A 25646-nucleotide genomic window follows, 5' to 3' on the forward strand; every position below is an offset into this window, starting at 1 on the left:
GCTACTATCCTGCAAATGTAATATAATGTATATCTATACAATAAAATGTAAAGTCATATCTCCTAACATTTGTTGTTAGATATTAGAGACTCAGGAGGTAGAGGTTGTCTTTTTGTGTTTGGATCTATGTCAGGAAGGGGTGGAGTCATGTGTGGATAATGGGCGTGTATTGAAGGTAGTAGGCAATGTCTGGGTAGTCCATAGGCAGGGTTCATGGAAATTCTACAAATAGAAATATATGGCTGTCTCAGATGGACTGGACAGTGAGGCAGAACTCACAACGTTTATGATTTAGATCAGTGTTTTTCAACCAGTGTGCCGTGGCACACTAGTGTGCCGTGAGAGATCCTCAGGTGTGCCACGGCAGACTGACAACAGTGTGACATATTTTTTAAACTTTGCTTGTTTTTTACTCCCAGTGCAGGGGTAGTTTGTAGGAGGCATGGCATAACAGCACAATACATACAGTGTGTGTGTGTTTGTGTGTATGTGTATATATATATCCTGTATTAGGCTACAATGTGTGATTTTTTTTTTAAATTTTGGGATGGTGGTGTGCCACAGGATTTTTTAATGTAAAAAAGTGTGCCACGGCAAAAAAAAAGGTTAAAAATCACTGATTTAGATAGAGCATGTATTTTTAAACAACTTTCCAATTTACTTATATTATCAAATATGCTTTGTTCTCTTGGTATTTTTTTATTGAAGAGTAAAACTAGGTAGGCTCATAAGAGCTCAGGAGTGTGCACGTGTCTTTAGTACTCAATGGCAGCAGTGTTTTGCAACATTGTATAACAAACCTACAAATAATGTTGCAAAACACTGCCAAACATGAACAGTACAAGTATCATGTCTGATATCTCTCAAGCGCCAAGCGATGGTGCGCAATTAGTTCTTCCTGTAGCTCTTTACTTTTTGCTAGGGTAGAGCTTGTCATTTGTCGATAGGGTTGCCACCCGTCCCTTAAAATACAGAACACTTATAAGTTACACATGCTGCAGGGTGTGCAGGAAGGAATATGAATAGTGCTGTCCAGACACACAATACATGTTCCTCCCTGCATACCCTGCAGCATGTATAACTCATAAGTGTCCAGGGAAACATGGCTGAGGTGGCAACCCTATTTGTCGACAAGGGTGGCGCTTTAAATGCTTAAAATGAAATGCTCTAATTCATTAGGAGGTAAGCACATAGTAGGAATACCACTTAGGACTCGCAGAGCTCTGCTGTTCCTGAGTGAAAAATGCAGCTGATCCAATCAGCAGCACTAGTTTCACATCTGAGTCATGCGTCTAGCACTGCTGATGCTGATTGGATCAGTCCTGAGAGGTATTTCTACTGTGTGTTTAACCCCTTTGTGGGATTAAAATCACAGTAGTCTAGGTTGATAGTTTTAACCTTTCACCACCGTTATGCCGTTGTATTCCGTCCAAACGGCGCTGGGCTTTTAGCGCCTTTTATGATGAAATACAACGTCATAGCCGTTGGATGTCCTGAAGTCAACTGCGCTTCCTGGATTTGATCGCGATCTGGAGGGCGTTCCTAGCATCATAGGGACACCCCCAGACCCGATCTCATAATTGAAATCTTGTGCATGCGATCGCAGGATTTCAATTTGTTCCGTTGTTCCGATGTAGACATTATGATGCTGTCATGAAAGGATTAGAGCATCTATTTGTTTATTTTTATTACTACAATGTCCCTTCAGTTCTTTATACAACCAATTTAGATTACAGAATAACTGTATGATTTATTCTTTCCCCTGCTTTTTATTCACAAATTGTTTTCTCTATGTGAAATAAAAATAAAATGAAATAACACTGAGTAAAGTGTTAGCTTGCTGTGTTTATCAGCTCACGTTGGATGTTATCACAAACATGTGTATGAGCATGATAGCAGGCTGGGTGTATTGCATGCAAATCAGTTTAACTCTTTCACTGCCCTGTGGTTCTCTACTCACTGCAGAGCATAGCTGTAATACGTTGGTTGCCACATAGGAATGCAAACCTTTACTACACTGACTGTGATGAAGCTCATTTATTTTTTCTCAGCTATCTAACTACACTCACAAGATTCACTAAGTCTATTACACATCCTCTTCAGACTTTTGTGTTTGTTATAGTCCACTCCACACAGATCTCTGGTCTTTTCTAAGTCATCTGTATAAAAAAAAAAACCAGAGCAATAGACTGAAAGGCTGCCCTTAGTGTTAGTGAATCTGCATTGGTTCACAGAGATGCTGGCACTGCAAGGGTTAAAACCCAGCCGTGCACAGAATCCACCCTTGCTCAGGGAGGAGGAGCCCAGCTTTTAGGAAAAGGAGAAATGTAAAAACATTAAGAGAAGAGAGAGGAGGAGAAAGAGAGGTCTGATTAAGCAGTATGGCACTCAAAAATATTGTGATCTTCGGCTCCACTGGCATGACTGGTTTGGTGACACTAGCGCAAGCTGTGGAAGCAGGTAATACAGCCCACGTTGTGTGGTGTGTGGGCCCTGATGTATTGCAGAGTGAGGTCATGGGAAAACCAGGACTGGATCATTTTAACTGGAGATGTGTATAAGTTAATGGTATAATGAGATGCTGGGCTAATAAGCTTACAGTCTAGTGATGTAATGGGTACTTACCTTCTGTATGTAGAAAGAGACTCTTCCCTAAGGAGTTTACAGTCTAGTGGTATAATAGAGTGCCCCAATAAGCTTACACTCTATTTGCAGACCCTGCTCAATGAATGCGCTTACAATTTAATTGTATTTTTGGAAACCCTGCTCCAAGGTGCTTGCAATCTAGTGGTATAATGGGAGACCCTGTATCAAGGGGCTTACAATCTAGTGGTATAATGGGGGACCCTGTATCAAGGGGCTTACAATCTAGTGGTATAATGGGGGACCCTGTATCAAGGGGCTTAGAATCTAGTGGTATAATGGGGGACCCTGTATCAAGGGGCTTACAATCTAGTGGTATAATGGGGGACCCTGTATCAAGGGGCTTAGAATCTAGTGGTATAATGGGAGACCCTGTATCAAGGGGCTTACAATCTAGTGGTATAATGGGAGACCCTGTATCAAGGGGCTTACAATCTAGTGGTATAATGGGGGGCCCTGTATCAAGGAGCTTACAATCTAGTGGTATAATGGGAGACCCTGTATCAAGGGGCTTACAATCTAGTGGTATAATGGGGGACCCTGTATCAAGGGGCTTACAATCTAGTGGTATAATGGGGGACCCTGTATCAAGGGGCTTACAATCTAGTGGTATAATGGGAGACCCTGTATCAAGGGGCTTACAATCTAGTGGTATAATGGGGACCCTGTATCAAGGAGCTTACAATCTAGTGGTATAATGGGGGGCCCTGTATCAAGGAGCTTACAATCTAGTGGTATAATGGGGGGCCCTGTATCAAGGGGCTTACAATCTAGTGGTATAATGTGAGACCCTGTATCAAGGGGCTTACAATCTAGTGGTATAATGCGAGACCCTGTACCAAGGGGCTTACAATCTAGTGGTATAATGCGAGACCCTGTACCAAGGGGCTTACAATCTAGTGGTATAATGCAAGACTCTGTACCAAGGGGCTTACAATCTAGTGGTATAATGGGAGACCCTGTCCCAAGGAGCTTACAATCTAGTGGTATAATGGGAGACCCTGTACTGAGGAGCTTACAATCTAGTTGTATAATGTGAGACCCTGTACTGAGGAGCTTACAATCTAGTTGTATAATGTGAGACCCTGTACTGAGGAGCTTACAATCTAGTTGTATAATGTGAGACCCTGTACTGAGGAGCTTACAATCTAGTTGTATAATGTGAGACCCTGTACTGAGGAGCTTACAATTTAGTTGTATAATGGGAGACCCTGTATCAAGGGGCTTACAATCTAGTGGTATAATGGGAGACTCTGTACTGAGGAGCTTACAGTCTAGTGGTATAATGGGGATAAATCCCTAACAGCTTACAATCTAGTAGTATACTAAGAGACCCTTTCCCAAGGAGCTTACAATCTAGTTGTATAATAGGAGACCCTTTCCCAATGAGCTTACAATCTAATGACAAATGTTGAACAACATAGTAACGTTTATACACATAATAACCAACTGCTGGTGCATTTCTCTTATACAGAGAACTTTCCAGCACTAAACGAGTGCCCTGGGCGGCAAGCAGTACTTGCTGACTCATGCTCCTGTATAGGGCTGTGACAACAGATAACCTTATGTCTCTCCGGCTCCCTCACATCACTAGGTGACAATCATTAACTCTGGGGACATCTTCTGTCTTTAACACGATTCTTCTGACCACATTTATTTTAGCAGATTATTAAAAACTATGGTATATTTTAAAGGGAAATTAATAATTTGCATATGCATTTTATAGATCCATCATTTTTCTCCATATTTTAAAAAACAATATCTGTATAACAAATGTCTTAAAAGCATTTAAACTGTAATTTTGTTAGCAAAGTTTGATATGTTTGATATGTTTTGCAGTCCAGGGGCACACACTTTGCAAATTCTCTTGAAGGTATAGTAAAGTTGTTTTTATATATATATATATAATTCATACTGAACATGCAGTTTTCAACAACGTTCTAATTTACTTCTATTATCCTATTTTCTTTATTCTCTTCATAGCCTTTGTTGAAAAGCATACCTATGTATGCTCAGATGCATCAAAGCATTACTGGGAGTCAGCTGCTTATTAGTTGCTGTGTATGTATATACTGTGTGTGTGTGTATGTGTATATATATATATATATATATATATATATATATATATATATATATATATATATATATATATATATATATGTCATTGGCTCATCTGATGTATTAATTATGCATTACTGCTCCTTCAACAAAGAATATTAAGATAACAAAGACAATTTTGATCATAGAAGTAAATTGTAAAGTTGTATGTTCTGAGCCATGAAAGACCATTGTTGGGTTTCATGTCCCTTTAAGTATGTTTAGCCCATCGCAGTGGCCAATTAGGGACAGCTACTGCACTGATGAAGCCATAATGTAACTTTGCTCACTATGTAGCAGGGTAAGGGTTCTGGATTCTACACAATGCAATGCTGTCTCTCTCTGGGGACAGTGGAGGGAAAAAAACACAAATTACAGGAAAATATATGACCCAGAGTGGGAGCGCGTTACAGGCCCCACACGCATAAAATTAAAGGGATAGTAAAGTGAAAATTAAACTTAAATGGACTGGATAGAGAATGACATTTTAAAACAACTTTCCAATTTACTTCCGTTATCAATTTTGCTTAGTTCTCTTGGTATCCTTTTGTTAAAGTTTAATCCTAGGTGAGCTCAGGAGCGTCATGTGCATTTAGCGGTCTTGCAACACTGTTTATAGCAATGTTATAGATAAATACAACACTGCTGCCATAGACTGCTAAAGACACATGCATGCTCCTGAGCTTATATTATCCAACCCAGCTTTACTCTTAACAAAGGATATCAAGAGAACAAAATGAATATATATAATCTCGATTTATCAAGCTGAGGCGCACATACACGCCCCTGTCCACCGTAGCTTGCCTCTGGCGGGCTGAATTCCTCTGCTGGAATTAAGCATTGCACATGAGTGCTTGTATGCGCTCGTGTGCAATCCCACCCCCTGCCCGCACACAGCCAATCACACGCTGGCAGGAGCTGTCAATCTCCCCCGGTCGGAGGAGACTGGCGAAAGGTTAGGGAAGCAGCGGTCTAATAACTGCTGCATCATAAATACGGTATGCAGGTTCTCTTGTGAGAACCTGCAGTCATAGGCAGGCGAAGGGGTTGATAAATCGACCCTATATAATATACCCTGAATTCCTATATCAAAATTTGCACAGAATAAAAATATATTGTATAATTATATATACATATACTATCTAGCAGTGATTAGCACCTTCTGCCAGACAAAGAACAATAGAAAGGTCAATACTGAAATGTGCATGAGTGCCCATTAGAAAAATGCTTCTAGTAAAAGTTAGTACTGATTTTCTGCGGCATACGCACATATCCTGTGGGGGTCTGTGCACCAGTATTCAAGCTCAGAGAGCTGACTATGGTTTGTATTGCTTCTGTGAAGACTTAATTTGCGTCATACAAGCCACAGCTGACTCTCTTAAAAGATCTGGTGCATGGGCCCTCACAGGATATGTGCGTATGCTGGAGAAAAACTAATAATGTTCACTGGAAGTATATTGTAAAAATGCTTTTATTTCACAATGAAATGCACCGGAGGACATTTCAATATTGAACTTTCTGTCCCTTTAATACATTCTGGCAAACACCAAGAATAGTGATTTAACTCCTTCCAGTCTGAAACACTTTCTTCATTAAAGTTACAGTAAACACCTTATAATGTAAAAGGCATTTCTGCTGTGTTGCTATAGAAAAAAACATATCAGCCTAAACAAATGAACATTATTTCTACGGAAGTTGTTTTTCAGTAGCGAAACTCCCCTTACCATTTGCCTTATTTGGAGGAGCCCATGTGGGCTTTAATCGGCAGACAACAAGTCTAGTCAGTCATAAAGGGCGCGATCCGATATCGATCGCAGTTTGCGGCGCAAGCGAGGGAACCGGCGTCGCCCGCAGTTTCAGCTCGCAACTCGAGCCATCCCATATAAGTCGCCGTCAGATGCTAACGTGCCGTAAGTCTCACAAACCAGCGATGTCCAGAAATCTGCGTAAGTACAAATTTCTGGCGTCGCCAGTGACTTGCGGCACGTTAGAAACTGCCGGCGCCTATAAAACCTGACTAAAGTCTAAAACACCCGCACTGTCTAACACGCCTCCCTAACATAGCCCGCACTGTCTAACACGCCTCCCTAACATAGCCCGCACTGTCTAACACGCCTCCCTAACATAGTCCGCACTGTCTAACCCTCTATCCGCTATCCCCCCTCACTAGCCTAACAATAAAAAAGCTATTAACCCCTAAACCGCCGCTCCCGTACCCCGCCGCAACCTAATAAAGTTATTAACCCCTAAACCGCCGCTCCCGTACCCCGCCGCCAGCTATATTATATCTATAACCCCCTAAAGTGAGCCCCTAACACCGCCGCCATCTATATTAAAATTATTAACCCCTAATGTAAGCCCCTTACACCGCCGCCATCTCTATTAAAATGATTAACCCCTAATTTAATCTACCTACCCCGCCGCCAGCTATATTATCTATATTAACCCTAAGTATATTATAGTTAATATAGGTATTACATTATATATATTAACTATATTAACCCTAATTATATTAGGGTTAATATAGTTAATATAGTTACTATAGTATTTATATTAACTATATTAACTCTATCTAACCCTAACTAAATTTATATTAAATTAATCTAATTCATTTATAAACTAAAATATTCCTATTTAAATCTAAATACTTACCTATAAAATAAACCCTAAGATAGCTACAATATAATTAATAATTACATTGTAGCTATGTTAGGGTTAATATTTATTTTACAGGTAAATTGTTAATTATTTTAACTAGGTATAATAGATATTAAATAGTTATTAACTATTTAATATCTACCTAGTTAAAATAATTACCCAATTACCTATAAAATAAATCCTAAACTAAGTTACAAATACACCTACACTATCAATAAATTTAATAAACTACAAACATCTATCTAAAAATACAATTAAATTAACTAAACTAAATTACAAAAAAAACCCCACTAAATTACAAAAAATAAAAAAAAGATTACAAGATATTTAAGCTAATTACACCTATTCTAAGCCCCCTAATAAAATAATAAACCCCCAAAATAAAAAAAATTCCCTGCCCTATTCTAAATTAAACAAATTTCAAAGCTCTTTACCTTACCAGCCCTTAAAAGGGCCTTTTGTGGGGCATGCCCCAAAGAATTCAGCTCTTTTGCATACAACAAATACAATACCCCCCCCCCCCATTACAACCCACCACCCACATACCCCTATTCTAAACCCACCCAAACCCCCCTTAAAAAAGCCTAACACTACCCCCCTGAAGATCTCCCTACCTTGTCTTCACCACACCGGGCCGAACTCCTGATCCGATCCGGGCGATGTCATCCTCCAAGCGGCAAAGAAGAATTCTTCCTCCGGCGACGTCTTCCTCCAAGCGGCAGCAAAGTCTTCATTCTTCCAGCGGCATCTTCAATCTTCTTTCTTCGCTCCGCCGCCGCAGAGCATCCATCCCGGCCGACTGCTGAACTTGGAATGAGGTACCTTTAAATGACGTCATCCAAGATGGCGTCCGCCGAATTCCGATTGGCTGATAGGATTCTATCAGCCAATCGGAATTAAGTTAAAAAAATCTGATTGGCTGATTGAATCAGCCAATCAGATTCAAGTTCAATCCGATTGGCTGATCCAATCAGCCAATCAGATTGAGCTCGCATTCTATTGGCTGATCGGAACAGCCAATAGAATGCGAGCTCAATCTGATTGGCTGATTGGATCAGCCAATCGGATTGAACTTGAATCTGATTGGCTGATTCAATCAGCCAATCAGATTTTTTTAACTTAATTCCGATTGGCTGATAGAATCCTATCAGCCAATCGGAATTCGGCGGACGCCATCTTGGATGACGTCATTTAAAGGTACCTCATTCCAAGTTCAGCAGTCGGCCGGGATGGATGCTCCGCGGCAGCGGAGCGAAGAAAGAAGATTGAAGATGCCGCCGGAAGAATGAAGACTTTGCTGCCGCTTGGAGGAAGACGTTGCCGGAGGAAGAATTCTTCTTTGCCGCTTGGAGGAAGACATCGCCCGGATCGGATCAGGAGTTCGGCCCGGTGTGGTGAAGACAAGGTAGGGAGATCTTCAGGGGGGTAGTGTTAGGCTTTTTTAAGGGGGGTTTGGGTGGGTTTAGAATAGGGGTATGTGGGTTGTAATGGGGGGGGGGGTAAGGTATTTGTTGTATGCAAAAGAGCTGAATTCTTTGGGGCATGCCCCACAAAAGGCCCTTTTAAGGGCTGGTAAGGTAAAGAGCTTTGAAATTTGTTTAATTTAGAATAGGGCAGGGAATTTTTTTTATTTTGGGGGTTTATTATTTTATTAGGGGGCTTAGAATAGGTGTAATTAGCTTAAATATCTTGTAATCTTTTTTTTATTTTTTGTAATTTAGTGGGGTTTTTTTTGTAATTTAGTTTAGTTAATTTAATTGTATTTTTAGATAGATGTTTGTAGTTTATTAAATTTATTGATAGTGTAGGTGTATTTGTAACTTAGTTTAGGATTTATTTTACAGGTAATTGGGTAATTATTTTAACTAGGTAGATATTAAATAGTTAATAACTATTTAATATCTATTATACCTAGTTAAAATAATTAACAATTTACCTGTAAAATAAATATTAACCCTAACATAGCTACAATGTAATTATTAATTATATTGTAGCTATCTTAGGGTTTATTTTATAGGTAAGTATTTAGATTTAAATAGGAATATTTTAGTTTATAAATGAATTAGATTAATTTAATATAAATTTAGTTAGGGGTGTTAGGGTTAGATAGAGTTAATATAAATACTATAGTAACTATATTAACTATATTAACCCTAATATAATTAGGGTTAATATAGTTAATATATATAATGTAATAACTATATTAACTATAATATACTTAGGGTTAATATAGATAATATAGCTGGCGGCGGGGTAGGTAGATTAAATTAGGGGTTAATCATTTTAATAGAGATGGCGGCGGTGTAAGGGGCTTACATTAGGGGTTAATAATATTAATATAGCTGGCGGCGGTATAGGGGGATTAGATTAGGGGTTAATAATTTTTATATAGGTGGCGGCGGTGTAAGGGGTCAGATTAGGGGATAGATAAGGTAGATGGCGGCGGTTTTAGAGGCTCACAGTAGGGGGTTAGTTTATGTAGATGGCGGCGGGGTCCGGGAGCGGCGGTTTAGGGGGTAATAACTTTATTAGGGATTTCGGGGGGGGGGGGGATCGCGGTTGACAGGGAGATAGACATTGCGCATGCGTTAGGTGTTAGGTTTATTTTAGCAGATCGCGGTTGACAGGGAGATAGACATTGCGCATGCGTTAGGTGTTAGGTTTATTTTCTAGTTAGTTTAGGGAGTTACGGGGCTCCAATAGTCAGCGTAAGGCTTCTTACGGCTGCTTTTTGTGGCGAGGTGAAAATGGAGTAAGTTTTCTCCATTTTCGCCACGTAAGTCCTTACGCTGCATATTGGATACCAAACTGCGCGGGTTTGGTATACCTGCCTATGGCCCAAAAAACTGCGGGCGACGGCAGAAATATACGGGCGTAACTTCTAGGTTACGCCGTATATGTGATACCAAACCCGCGCAAATATTGGCGTCGCCGGCTTTTGCGGGCGACGATTTATATCGGATCGACCCCCAAGTTGGCATAAAATGCATTCGGCTAGATTGCGAGTCTTGTGTTAGGCTTAAAAAGCAGCGTTGGCCGGTCCCAACGCTGCTTTTTAACGCCCGCTGGTATTACGAGTCTTGAAAGTACAGGTGTTCCGCTCACTTTTTTGGCCAGATTCGGAAATGCCGCAAATCCACTTACATCAATTGCGTATCCTATATTTTCAATGGGACTTGCATAGTACCGGTATTACGAGTCTGACAAAAAGTGAGCGGTAGACCCTCTCCTTTCAAGCCTGGTACCGCATTTTAAAGTCAGTAGTTAAGAGTTTTACACTACAACGCTGTAGCATAAAACTCTTAACTAAAGTGCTAAAAAGTACACTAACACCCATAAACTACCTATTAACCCCTAAACCGAAGCCCCCCCCCCCCCCACATCGCAAACACTAAAATAAATATTTTAACCCCTAATCTGCCGAACCGGACATTGCCGCCACTATAATAAATATATTAACCCCTAAACCGCCTCACTCCCGCATCGCAAACGCTAGTTAAATATTATTAACCCCTAATCTGCCGTCCCTAACATCGCCAACACCTACCTAATTTATTAACTCCTAATCTGCCGCCCAACGTCGCTGCAACTATATTAAATGTATTAACCCCTAAACCTAAGTCTAACCCTATCCCTAACCCCCCTAACTTAAATATCTTTATAATAAATCTAAATAAAATTAATACAATTAACTAAATTATTCCTATTTAAAACTAAATACTTACCTATAAAATAAACCCTAAGCTAGCTACAATATAACTAATAGTTACATTGTATCTAGCTTAGGGTTTATTTTTATTTTACAGGCAACTTTGTATTTATTTTAACTAGGTACAATAGTTATTAACTATTTAATAACTATCTAGTTAAAATAAAGACACATTTACCTGTAAAATAAAACCTAACCTAAGTTACACTAACACCTAACACTACACTATAATTAATTAAATAAATTAAATACAATTAATTACAATTAAATAAAATTATCTAAAGTACAAACCCCCCCACTGAATTACTGAAAATAGGCAAATTACAAGATTTTTTAACTAATTACACATACTCTAATCCCCCTAACAAAATAAAAAAAGTCCCCCAAAATAAAAAAAGCCCTATCCTACACTAAATTACAAATAGCCCTTAACAGGGCCTTTTGCGGGGCGTTGCCCTTTTACCTGAAAAACAAAGTACAAATACCCTCCCAACATTAAAACCCACCACCCACAAAACCAACCCTACTCTAAAGCCCACCCAATACCCCCTTAAAAAAACCTAACACTAACCCCTTGAAGATCACTTTACCGGGAGACGTCTTCACCCAACCGGGCAGAAGTGGTCCTCCAGATGGGCAAAAGTCTTCATCCAGACGGCATCTTCCAATCAGCCAATAGTATGCCAGTCCAAAGCCAATAGGATTTTTTCTACCTTAATTCCGATTGGCTGATAGAATTCTATCAGCCAATCGGAATTGAAGGGATGCCATCTTGGATTACGTCATTTAAAGGAACCTTCATTTAGTCGTGAGCCGAAAAAAGAAGAGGATGCTCCGCGTCGGATGTCTTGAAGATGGACCCGCTCCGCGCCAGATGGATGAAGATAGAAGATGCCGTCTGGATGAAGACTTCTGCTCGGTTGGGTGAAGACGTCTCCCGGTAAGGTGATCTTCAAGGGGTTAGGATGAGTTTTTTTTTTTTTTAAGGGCGGATTGGGTGGGTTTTAGAGTAGCGTTGGTTGTGTGGGTGGTGGGTTTTAATGTTGGGGGAGTATCTGAACACTTTTTTTTTTTCAGGTAAAAGAGCTGATTACTTTGGGGCAATGCCCTGCAAAAGGCCCTTTTAAGGGCTATTTGTAATTTAGTGTAGGGTAGGGCTTTTTTATTTTTTTTGGGGGGGGGCTTTTTTTATTTTGTTAGGGGGATAAGATTAGGTGTAATTAGTTTAAAAATCTTGTAATTTGTTTTCTGTAATTTAGTTTTTTTTTTTTTGTACTTTTTGATAATTTTATTTAATTGTAATTAATTGTATTTAATTTAGGTAATTAATTTAATTGTAGTGTAGTGTTAGGTGTAATTGTAACTTAGGTTAGGTTTTATTTTACAGGTACTTTTGTATTTATTTTAGCTAGGTAGTTATTAAATAGTTAATAACTATTTAATAACTATTGTACCTAGTTAAAATAAATACAAAGTTGCCTGTAAAATAAAAATAAACCCTAAGCTAGCTACAATGTAACTATTAGTTATATTGTAGCTAGCTTAGGGTTTATTTTATAGGTAAGTATTTAGTTTTTAAATAGGAATAATTTAGTTAATTGTAGTAATTTTATTTAGATTTATTTAAATTATATTTAAGTTGGGGGGAGGTTAGGGTTAGACTTAGGGGTTAATATGTTTATTATAGTGGTGGCTGACGTTGGGGGCGGCAGATTAGAGGTTAATGTAGTTAGGTTGCGGCGACATTGGGGACGGCAGATTAGGGGTTAATAAATATAATGTAGGTGTCGGCGATGTTGGGGGCAGCAGATTAGGGGTTCATAAGTATAATGTAGGTGTCGGGGCGGAAGATTAGGGGTTAATAAGTGTAAGATTAGGGGTGTTTAGACTCGGGGTTCATGTTAGGGTGTTAGGTGTAGACATAACTTTTATTTCCCCATAGGAATCAGTGGGGCTGTGTTATGAGCTAAACGCTGCTTTTTTGCAGGTGTTAGGTTTTTTTCAGCCGTCTCTCCCCCATTGATTCCTATGGGGAAATTGTGCACGAGCACGCTGGTATTTAGGTGAGATGTGGAGCAAAATTTTGCTCTTCGATCACTTTTTTGCGGTTAACGCCGGGTTTCTAAAAACCCGTAATACCAGCGCTGTCTGTAAGTGAGCGGTGAGCATAAACTGCTCATTAGCACCGCACCCCTGTTAACGCAAAACTCGTAATCTAGGTGATTGTTTTCCAGTTGTTACCTGCCAATTAGGGACAGATATGTAGTAGGGTTAGTCTCAATAAATCAACAGGGTGCATTTCTAAGTTATGGGAATTAATTAAATAATAAAAATATGTTGTAAAGTTATTTCATTATGCATAACTGTTTTTAAGTTGTTTACGGTCCTTTTTATAGTAGTACCCAATCCTATACCTTGATCTGCTATATCTTGTCATACATAGGGATGCCACCTTTTTAAGATCAGGCCTAACACTGTGGCACAGCACATAATTATTATTATTTTTTACAGAGTACACACTATGAGGCCTATTTAAGAAAGGTCTTGCGGACCTGATCCGACAGTGCGGATCAGGTCCGCAAGACCTCGCTGAATGCGGAGAGCAATACGCTCTCCGCATTTAACATTGCACCAGCAGCTCACAAGAGCTGCTGGTGCAACGCCGCCCCCTGCAGACTCGCGGCCAATCGTCCGCCAGCAGGGGGTGTCAATCAACTCGATCGGGTTGAATGCGGCGATTCCTGTCCGTCTGCTCAGAGCAGGCGGACAGGTTATGGAGCAGCGGTCTTTAGACCGCTGCTCCATAACTTGTGTTTCTGGAGAGTCTTCAGACTCTCCAGAAACACGGGCCCAAAAGCTCCTTTTAGAGCTTGATAGGCCCCTATGTATAAGCACATAAACACAAACTCTCGCACACATAACATACACTCTCACATACATTCTCTTACACACACACACTATCACATACTCTCTTACACATACTTACACTCACATACATTTTCTTACACACATTTACACACAGACATGCGCGCACACACACGAAGACACACATACACTCTCACATACATTCTCTTACACACACTCACACACTTTCACACACACTCACACATGCACACACAATAACACATACATACACACACACACACTCTCTCACACACACACACATTAACAAAGACACTCTTACACACACACACACACACTAATAAATACACTCTCACATAAATTCTTTCTCACACAGACACTCACACATACATTATCTTACGCACATTTGCACACAGACACACTTTCTAACACACAGACACACACACATTAATACATACACTCTCACATACATTCTCTCTTACTTACACACACACACACACACACACACACACAATCACACATACATACTTTCTCTCACACACAGACACTCTGTCACACACCGACTCGCACACATAGACTCACACACATTAACAAATACACTCTCACATACATTCTCTCTCACACACACACACACACACTCACACAGACATTACCACATAAACTCTCACATACATTCTCTTACACACACACACACACTCTTACTCTCACACATGCACACACATTTACACACACATTAACACATACATTCTCACACACACTCACACACAAAGACACTTTCACACACAGATTCACATACACTCTGAGAAACCTTCGCACATATACACTCTCACATACATTCTTACACACACTCTCACACACACAAAGACAATCTTTCTCTCTCTCACACACACACAGATGATGATGGGGGAAAAATAAAGTTCTGCATATTGGTGGTTATGCACTGAATAAACATTGAACAAAAGTTGAAAAATGTCAAAGAACAGTAGTTTTGAAAACACAAATCCATTTCATTGTGGTCATATCACTGGCATAGTTAGAGTCAAACGTGTTGTTGTTGTTGTTGTTGTTGTTGTTGTTGTTTTTTAGATGGTTTTTGAAACCTGTAACTTTCTTGGTGTTTGCAGGATATAACGTGACTGTGTTGGTCAGAGACCCCTCCCGGCTTCCAGCTGGTGTAAAACCTGCCAAGGTTGTGGTTGGGGATGTGTTAAACAAAGCTGATGTGTCAAAGGCCGTGGAAGGACAAAATGCAGTGATTGTTGTTCTGGGGACAAGGACTGACCTTGGTAAGTTTCAACTTTTTTTTTTTTTTTTTGCAAAATGAAAGGGACAGTCTAGTCATAATTAAACTTTTGTGATTAAGATAGAGCAGCAACTTTCTAATTTACTCCTATTATCAATTTTTATTTTTTCTCTTGGTATCTTTATTTGAATGTAAGTTTAGAAACCGGCCCATTTTTGGTTCAGAACCTGGGTAGCGCTTGCTGATTAGTGGCTACATTTAGACACCAATCACAAAGTGCTACTCAGGTGCTAAACCAAAAGTGTTCAGGCTCCTAAGCTTACAGTCTTGCTTTTTCAAATACAGATACCAAGAGAACCAAGAAAATTTGATAATAGGAGTAAATTAGAACGTTGCTTAAAATTGCCTATCTTAATCATGAAAGTTTAATTTTGACTAAACTATTCATTTAAAATACAAAGCTACAAATAATGTTGCAAAGCACTGCTGCTGTAGAGTACTAAAGACACGTGCACACTCTGAGCTCTTATGAGCCTACCTAGTTTGACTCTTCAATAAAGGATACCAAGAGAACAAAGCAAATTTGATAACAGAACTCATTTTGAAAGTTGTTTAAAATTACTGCTCTTTCCAAATCATGAACATTTAATTATGACTTTCCTGTCCCTTTTTAATCTACACATAAAAAAACGTATAACGCTCATGGAATTCCTGGTTCAGACCCTTTTCTTAGATTAGGTCTGCATGATATTTCTCGCCATGCTGACGAAGTTTAGACCATCAGGCCCCATGAGCCAATCAGGATTCCCTAATCATTCTTCATGACTTTTATTTTTCATTTTCTTTCTACTACACAAACGTCCCAACGTGCCTAAGTACAGCTCGCTGGGTGCACAGCCTACATGAGTACACTAGATGGCACCAATACAGTTCTAACATAACGTACTGTAAAAGTGCGCAGAATACGTTTAGAACCAAAAAAAAAAAAACGTTTCATTTGTAAAGGAGAAACGCCAATAACTTGCTATTACAAATCAATTTTCTTGGGCTGAAGGCCACTTTTTCAATAGGAGTTGTTCTTCAGTTAAAGGGATATGAAGGTTAATGTTAGAGTGCTCCCACTTCCTGTGACAACTGCCTAACTATCTGCTACTTTCTTTTGTTTTTCTATTATTGTTCGACTTTCAGGTCCAACAACGATGATGTCGCAGGGCACACAGAATATTATAGATGCAATGAAAGCATGTGGTTTGCGTAAAGTGGTGGCATGCATGTCCTGTAAGTACCTGGGCATGTCCTACAGCAAAATGTTTGAAAATAAACCTAATCATTTCTTGTGTTTTCCTATGGGGGGAGCCACAGACTTAGTGTCCTATAGATCCCTCCTATCTAAAACACCTAACCAGTAGTGAGAAAGATCATCACGGTGTCCCACACTGTGTCACTAAGCATCATTTGGTCAGATCAGGTCCACCCTTAGCACTTGCGGTCCTTGGCAAGACAAATTTGTGGAGTCATCAACCCAGCCCCTTTGTTCCGCTACCCCTGTCCCAACATTTAGTGTGTCCTATATAAAAAACAGCCCTATATTTTACACCGTTAAAACTTCCTAAACTAAATACTGGATGTGCATTGCACATTCTCTTACATGCCCTCACCCCTAAGCAGGGCCCAGGATGGGTGCCCCTGTTGCCCTGCCCAGATTCAGATTCTGTGCCATGTTAAATGCCTATATTTGATTTTCTGCATCTGATTCTTTTCTAGCATTCCTATTGTGGGATATCTCAAAGGTCCCACCCCCTCTGCGGGCTGTAACTGAGGACCACATCAGGATGCACCAGGTTTTGAAGGATTCTGGCCTGGATTATGTCGCTGTGCTCCCTCCACACATTGCAGGTGAGCAGGGGTGCTTCTTAAAGTGCAATATATGTACATGAATACTCATTCTACAAGAAACCAAAGTAAGGTAGAGGTTTAGGGCATTGTTGCCATGATTAAAGTTAGAAAATATATTGCTGACAATGAGTGGAAGAACTCCAAAAAGGTGAGAGAAGGTGCTTGATGGGACATTGAGAGGATGGAGTCTGACATAGGTGAAACCAGGTTTTTGGTGGTCTTTACATTGGTGGAGTCTGGGATAGATGTGAGAAGGTGCTTGATGGACATTGAGAGGATGGAGCCTGACATAGGTGAAACCAGGTTTTTGGTGGTCTTTACATTGGTGGAGTCTAGGATAGATGTGAGAAGGTGCTTGATGGACATTGAGAGGATGGAGTCTGACATAGGTGAAACCAGGTTTTTGGTGGTCTTTACATTGGTGGAGTCTAGGATAGATGTGAGAAGGTGCTTGATGGACATTGAGAGAATAGAACCAGACTATGGAAGTTGAGGTTGGGATTCAGTCCTAGTTCTTAAAAGGACATTCCCGCCAAAATTGGAATCCACAGAGATGCATTTCATTTTCGAATAGAAACATATTTGTAACATACATGTATTAGCAAAAATGCTTCTAATAAAAGATATAGCTGTTTCAAGAGTGTATTTAAATATGCACCGCGCAGCAGCATTTTAAACACAGCACTTGCTCAGAGAGTCTAAGGTGCTTGTGCCATCTGGAAATGACTCAATTTGTTGATAGCTGATATGATACAAGCCCCACTGGTGATCTGAGCAGCTGCAATACTTAAAATGGTGCACAGAGAATATCTAGCTATGCTTCACATGCACATGCAGTGAAAAATGTTAACACTATAACAGTGATAAATTTTGCTAGAAGCATTTTTTGCCAATACACATATAGTGCAAATATGTTTCTATTTAAAGATAAAATTCATCTATATGCATTTATATTTTGACTGGAATGTCTCTTTAAAGGGACACTGAACCCAAATTTTTTTTTTCTTTCGTGATTCAGATAGAGCAAGCAATTGTAAGCAACGTTCTAATTTACTCCTATTATCAATTTCTTTGTTCTCTTGCTATCTTTATTTGAAAAAGGCATCTAAGCCTTTTTTTGTTCAGAACTCTGGACAGCACTTTTTATTGGTGGATGAATTTATTTACCAATCAGCAAGGACAACCCAGGTTGTTCACCAAAAATGGGCCGGCGTCTAAACTTACATTCTTGCGTTTCAAATAGATACCAAGAGAATGAAGAAAATTTGATAATAGGAGTAAATTAGAAAGTTGCTTAAAATTTCATGCTCTGGGGCCCATTTATCAAGCTCCGTACGGAGCTTGAAGGGCCGTGTTTCTGGCGAGTCTTCAGACTCGCCAGAAACACAAGTTATGAAGCAGTGGTCTAAAGACCGCTGCTCCATAACACTGTCCGCCTGCTCTGAGCAGGCGGACAGCAATCGCCTGAAATCAACCCGATCGAGTACGATCAGGTTGATTGACACCCTCCTGCTGGCGACTGATTGGCCGCGAGTCAGCAGGGGGCGGCTTTGCACCAGCAGCTCTTGTGAGCTGCTGGTGCAATGTTAAATGCGGAGAGCGTATTGCTCTCCGCATTCAGCGATGTCTTGCGGACCTGATCCGCACTGTCGGATCAGGTCTGCAAGACCGATGATAAATAGGCCCCTTTATCTGAATCATAAAAGAAAAAATGTGGGTTCGGTGTCCCTTTAAGCTTATAGCATGTTGGGTGAGTATAAATTTGGTATTATAGATCCAGTACAAACCTGGGACAAATAGGCTCTACCCAAGCACACAAACATCACTTAACTCTTTGTCCACCATATTTGTTTTTAATTTATTTGTGCAGCGGACAAACCTTTAACTGGAAATTACACAGTGACTGTGGAAGCCCGCGGGGGTAACGTCATTTCAACGCATGACCTGAGTAATTTCTTCCTCCGCTGCCTGACGACATCTGAATATGATGGGAAAAGCGTCACCGTTTCTCAGAACTACTCTTCCTAATTAACACTATGCATTTGATTTTGGAGGTTGAGCAGGAGGGAATTGTTGCCATTTGTAGCAGATTAGGAATACCACCATAAAATAAATAATATATATTTTAGTTATCATTGTGTGTGCTTGCTTGCATTTTCATTTCAAACACACATAACCAGCTGTGAAAACTATCACTATAACTTATCAGTGATTGGTCACTCAATACTGAATATAGACATAAGTCATCTCTTACTCATACTCTGCAATTTATTTTACTAGGGACTAGCAGACGTTTTCAGCCCTGCTCATAACCTTCCTTACAATTAAATTTTTATGATTCAGAGAGAGCATACAATTTTAAGCAACTTTCTAATTGAATCCTATTATCAATTTTTCTAATTGAATCCAATTATCAATTTTTCTTCATTATCTTTGTTATCTTGAAATGTAAGCTAACAAGCTGGCCAATCTTTGGTTCAGCACCTGGGTAGCGCTTGCTGATTAGTGTCTAAATGTAGCCATCAATCAGCAAGCGCTACCCAGGGTGCTGAACCAAAATGGGCCGGCCCCTAAGCTTAAATTTCAGCTTTTTTAAATAAAGATAACAAGAGAACGAAGAAAATTGATAATAGGAGTAAATTAGAAAGTTGCTGCTCTCAGAATCATGAAAGTTTAATTTTGACTAGATTATCCCTTTAAGATTAATTGTATGGACAGTGTCATTTGATTTTTTTTTTTCCTGACACTCCCCTTTAATGTAAACTAAATGACCCATTTAACCTGCTGGAGTGTATTAAATTGTTTACAAATAGATTGTGTGACGGACACCGGCTACCCCGACTGGGTAGCTCAGCCAGAAGGGTCCTTCCTATACCTAGAACATGCCGCTATGCAGGGCCGCCACTAGAAATTTTGTGGCCCCTTACTTAACCATTGATCAGGGACCCCCTCCCTTTGACATGTGCAATTTTTGACCAAGTGACTAAAACATATATGCACTTTATTCTTAAGTGTAGTCAAACTTGGAAATGTTGTAAAGGTAGTAACACCCAAACACAGATACACACAGACACTCATACACTGAAACACACACACACACACTCACACATAAAGATTCACATATAGACACTCTAGCAGACACACAAAGAAACACACTCAGACACAGAAACCCAAACAGACACTCAGCACTTGTTTACATTGACCTGACGACAAGTAATGAGGTAAACTACAGTTTTGTAAAAAAAGGAGATTTACAAAACCAAATATGGAGTTCTGATTATCTTTTTGTCAAGGAAGATGCCAACTAAATGATAACAGCATGCCGTGGCTGAAAGGAAGGGCCCTGAACTGCCTAAACAATAATTTAAAGGTTAAACGGTGAATTGGTGACTTCCGGAAAGGTCTCATTAGTCTCAAAGTCTGTAGAAAGATGTGAATAATCAGTAGTAAGGTCAAAATGTCCTAAAAAAAGGAACAGACAATGGACACAGACACTCAAACACAAACTTGCACATTCACCCCAGGAAACACCGACAGAGACAGCCTCAGAAAACACACAAAGACATACATACACACACACACACACACACAGAGACACCCACAGAAAACACACAAAGACATACACACAAACACAGAGAGAAAATGCACAAAGACATACACACTCGCCCTCACAGAGAGACCCACAGAAAAAAAATACATACACACTCATAGACACAAACAAAAGCCCAAAGACATAAACACAGACACCCAGAGAAACAGTGCATGATAAAAAAAGATTGCAGAAATTAAGAGATCACTTTTTAAAGAATCATATTTGTAAATGTGCATACAAAAATAATTCTGTGAATTCAAAATTGTACATTAATGATCTGGGTAGATGGCTAGATGAAGAAAAGTACTTTTAAAAGGTTGACGTTTGTTTTTGTTTCCCCATTTTCCCCAACCAAGAGCACCTCTTCAAATATAGTGTACAAATGTTCCCATCTGTCAGCTGTACTCTATATGGTCTTGGTGGAACCATAAGCTGTGGTACTCATACCATTAGATCTGGTTAAATGCAGGATTTAGGCTTGTATGTATTCAAAATTAAGTCGGCTGTAGTGTAAACTAAACAGTTTTAAGTTAACCTGTCTCATTTCAAATACTGAGTAATCTTAGTGTGAGAGTATAACATTTTATGCAGATGTAAAAATCATAGATTAAATACCTCCTTGCATCTGGAAAGTCCTTGCATAAAGGGGCAGTAAACTGGAATATATATATATATATATATATATATATATATTTATTAAAAAAAAACTCATATCTGCCAAAAGGGCACCTACCATTTGTGTATTGAGGAGGAAACATTTCTGCATAGCTTTAAATATAAAATTTCTACAGCATTGTCAAATAATCATAAATACAGTGCTGCTAAAAAAAAGTGTTTTTATGGACCCCTGGCCCCACCATACAACTACTACCACACTGAAGTTACAATCTGAAATTGCACAAAGAAATAAACATTTACTAAGTAAGTAAGTCCTACCTTCTCTGCAAATATGGAGTTCTGATTATCTTTTTGTCAAGGAAGATGCCAACTAAATGATAACAGCATGCCGTGGCTGAAAGGAAGGGCCCTGAACTGCCTAAACAATAATTTAAAGGTTAAACGGTGAATTGGTGACTTCCGGAAAGGTCTCATTAGTCTCAAAGTCTGTAGAAAGATGTGAATAATCAGTAGTAAGGTCAAAATGTCCTAAAAAAAGGAACAGACAATGGACACAGACACTCAAACACAAACTTGCACATTCACCCCAGGAAACACCGACAGAGACAGCCTCAGAAAACACACAAAGACATACATACACACACACACACACACACACAGAGACACCCACAGAAAACACACAAAGACATACACACAAACACAGAGAGACAACCACATAAAACACACAAATACATACATTCTCTCTCACACACACCCTCACTGAGACATCCACAGAAAACAGACATACTGTACATACACACACCCACACTCACAGAGACATCCACAGAAAACAGACGTACACACCCACCTTCACAGAGGCATCCAGAGAAAATACACAAAGACATACATATATACACCCTTACAGAGACGCCAATAGAAAAAGCACAGACATACGCACACACCCTCACAAACATCCACAGAAAATGCACAAAGACATACACACTCGCCCTCACAGAGAGACCCACAGAAAAAAAATACATACACACTCATAGACACAAACAAAAGCCCAAAGACATAAACACAGACACCCAGAGAAACAGTGCATGATAAAAAAAGATTGCAGAAATTAAGAGATCACTTTTTAAAGAATCATATTTGTAAATGTGCATACAAAAATAATTCTGTGAATTCAAAATTGTACATTAATGATCTGGGTAGATGGCTAGATGAAGAAAAGTACTTTTAAAAGGTTGACGTTTGTTTTTGTTTCCCCATTTTCCCCAACCAAGAGCACCTCTTCAAATATAGTGTACAAATGTTCCCATCTGTCAGCTGTACTCTATATGGTCTTGGTGGAACCATAAGCTGTGGTACTCATACCATTAGATCTGGTTAAATGCAGGATTTAGGCTTGTATGTATTCAAAATTAAGTCGGCTGTAGTGTAAACTAAACAGTTTTAAGTTAACCTGTCTCATTTCAAATACTGAGTAATCTTAGTGTGAGAGTATAACATTTTATGCAGATGTAAAAATCATAGATTAAATACCTCCTTGCATCTGGAAAGTCCTTGCATAAAGGGGCAGTAAACTGGAATATATATATATATATATATATATATATATATATATATATTTATTAAAAAAAAACTCATATCTGCCAAAAGGGCACCTACCATTTGTGTATTGAGGAGGAAACATTTCTGCATAGCTTTAAATATAAAATTTCTACAGCATTGTCAAATAATCATAAATACAGTGCTGCTAAAAAAAAGTGTTTTTATGGACCCCTGGCCCCACCATACAACTACTACCACACTGAAGTTACAATCTGAAATTGCACAAAGAAATAAAAAACATTTACTAAGTAAGTAAGTCCTACCTTCTCTGCAAATGAAAGTGATCTGCCGTCTAACTCAGGCACACACTGTACAAACAAAGTGCCAAGTCTGTCTCACACTGTACATAGTGGTTTAGTGCACACTCAGAAATCCTCTCAAATGCTAATACTTTACTCCTTGTAATAACATTTCCCATGCTTAATTAGCACTCTGCTGTATTACCCACTGGTGGCTGCCAAAATTTCAACAACAATTTTTTTTTTTTTTGTTGTTCTTGCCTCATGGGGCCACCCTGACCCATTGAGCCCCTGACAGGAGTCACCCCTGTCATCCCCTGATGGCGGCCCTGCCGCTATGTAGCGGAGCAAAGTGATTATAGCGGGTGAAACAAAGAACAACTTTATTGTGGAAACACACTGCTTTTATACACCAACTCATCTTGATAAGGAGCCTTATCAGACCCCCAGATCTCCCGCCATTCCCTTCCAGACAGGCTGGTGCCCCCCATAGTGTCCATTGTCTTATATAGTCCCAGTGGTACAGAGGTGGCTATTCCGGGGTAATCCCAGGGGAGCGGCAGCACTTCCAGAGTGTTGTTGGAAAGCTCTCGGTCTCCAGATGCCTCAGTCCAAAAAGCCTTGGCAGCTTGATATCCATGACAGATAGTTTACATTTATTTTGTCTTGTGAAATAATTGCTTGTTTACTGGCTATAGAAAAGCTATGTAAACAAGGAAATTTAGAAGAAATCCCCCTCCAAGTGAGGGATGAGACAGAGATGTACTAGCATATTTACTTACCATTGTTCTCTCTTTGAGTATACAAAGAGATATAATATAAGTCCTGTGTGTGTATGTATATATATATATATATATATATATATATATATATATATATATATATATATATATATATATATACACAATTTGTGTGTATGTATGTTTGTATATGTGTGTGTAAATAATTAGATAAGATAGAAATCTGTTTTCTCTACAAGCTCAACCCATTGTATTGGGTTGTGGTTTCAATTAGCAGATTGCATAAACAAAAATATACCTATAGGAGTGAGCACATTGCCATATATTTTAAACTCTGTAGCTGGTATAAAAAGTAATTTAAAACACATTAACGAGTAATCAATTTTATAGTACAATGTCCCTTTAAAGTGCTTTTGTCATATTCCAAATTCCTTGTTTAGATATAATACACCATATTTATTATGAGTAAAATATTAGATATTCCATTGTGTGTTGGTTTGCGGTTTTATATGTTCCTCTCTACAGACTGACTTTCTATGTTAGTTAGCGCTGTGATATAGGCAGCAGTGTTACCCGATTCTGAGCTGATGTAAAAAGCTGAAAATATCACCTGAGCATCTCTATGTAAAAATGGAAGATATTTTACCTCAAACTTTCTTCAGCTCACCAGAATAAGTGCTCTGTGTGCAGATGTCCTTCAACTTTTGTCAGCTGCATGTTGGGGGGGAAAAAAAGAATCAAATCTGCTTCATTAGTGCTAATGACACGCTTTGCTTTACTGTGATCTCATGAGATTCCTCTGAAATCTCACACGATTTCATAACAAACTTCCTTAAAGGGATACAAAACCCAAAAATTTTATTTTGTGATTAAGAGCATACAATTTTTAAAAAAGTTTCCAATTTACTTTTTTTTTTAATCAAATTTGTTTAGTTCCCGTGATATTCTGTGTTAGAAATACCTCGGTAGGCATCCAGAGCACTACATGGTAGGAAATAGTGCTGCCTTCTAGTGCTCTTGCAAATGAAAACATTCTTACAAAACTGTTGCATGACCTTTTATGTCATCAAGCTCCGGCCCTTTAAACCAACCAACACCCAATACCAATCTCTTAACACCAACATAAATAACAGACACCAGACTTAGCTAATGGTATAAATTTGCCGCAGCCGTTTATTCAATAAATAACTTTGTAAAAACTTTAATGACTTAATAAATAAAGTGCAAATAACTGTAAACATTTCACACATCAAAAAACAACCCAGCGGTGCTAGTCCTTCCTGCTTTTCTTAAATTCTTACTATGGCTGCTCCTTTAACTGGACCCTACCGTGCAAGTGGTTGGGCCCATAAACGATCATCCATCTAAGTTTTCTAAGGAACCCCTTGCCCTTAGAAAACCCCCATCTTTAAATCCCCCCATGAGAATTTAAAATACCACCACACTTGACAATTGGCCATAATATTCTGTAAATTAAGGGCTAGCACCCCCGCCACCGACTGGCCTGACACCTCAGCCCAGTCCCGCCAAACCTCCAACCGCACACAGCGCCTCCTTAAAATTGAGGATAAATAGCTGCAGACCAAAGTCATTCAAGTGAACGCCGTCAGGTATATAGAACTCACCTTCGCCAACCTCAGCTAAATCTGAATGGTGTACAACCTTACCACCAAGCCTCCGAACAAAAGCCCCCATGATCTTGTTAACTTTACGTCTACTTTTGTCCAACCGAACAGGATCCCAAGCCGCCCTC

General features: G+C 39.3%; 1 protein-coding gene across 1 annotated transcript; it reads left to right on the forward strand.

Annotated features, from left to right (window-relative positions):
* The first annotated feature begins 2296 nt into the window (after positions 1-2296).
* On the forward strand, positions 2297-19243 carry BLVRB (biliverdin reductase B). The gene is made up of 5 exons (XM_053721768.1): positions 2297-2460; positions 15094-15255; positions 16401-16490; positions 16977-17108; positions 18979-19243. Exons 1-5 carry the CDS (start codon positions 2382-2384, stop codon positions 19134-19136), a joined length of 621 nt encoding a protein of 206 aa, XP_053577743.1. The 5' UTR covers positions 2297-2381; the 3' UTR covers positions 19137-19243.
* The last annotated feature ends 6403 nt before the right edge of the window (positions 19244-25646 follow it).

The sequence above is a fragment of the Bombina bombina genome, chromosome 7 (genome assembly GCF_027579735.1).
Source record: "Bombina bombina isolate aBomBom1 chromosome 7, aBomBom1.pri, whole genome shotgun sequence".
NCBI lineage: Eukaryota > Metazoa > Chordata > Amphibia > Anura > Bombinatoridae > Bombina > Bombina bombina.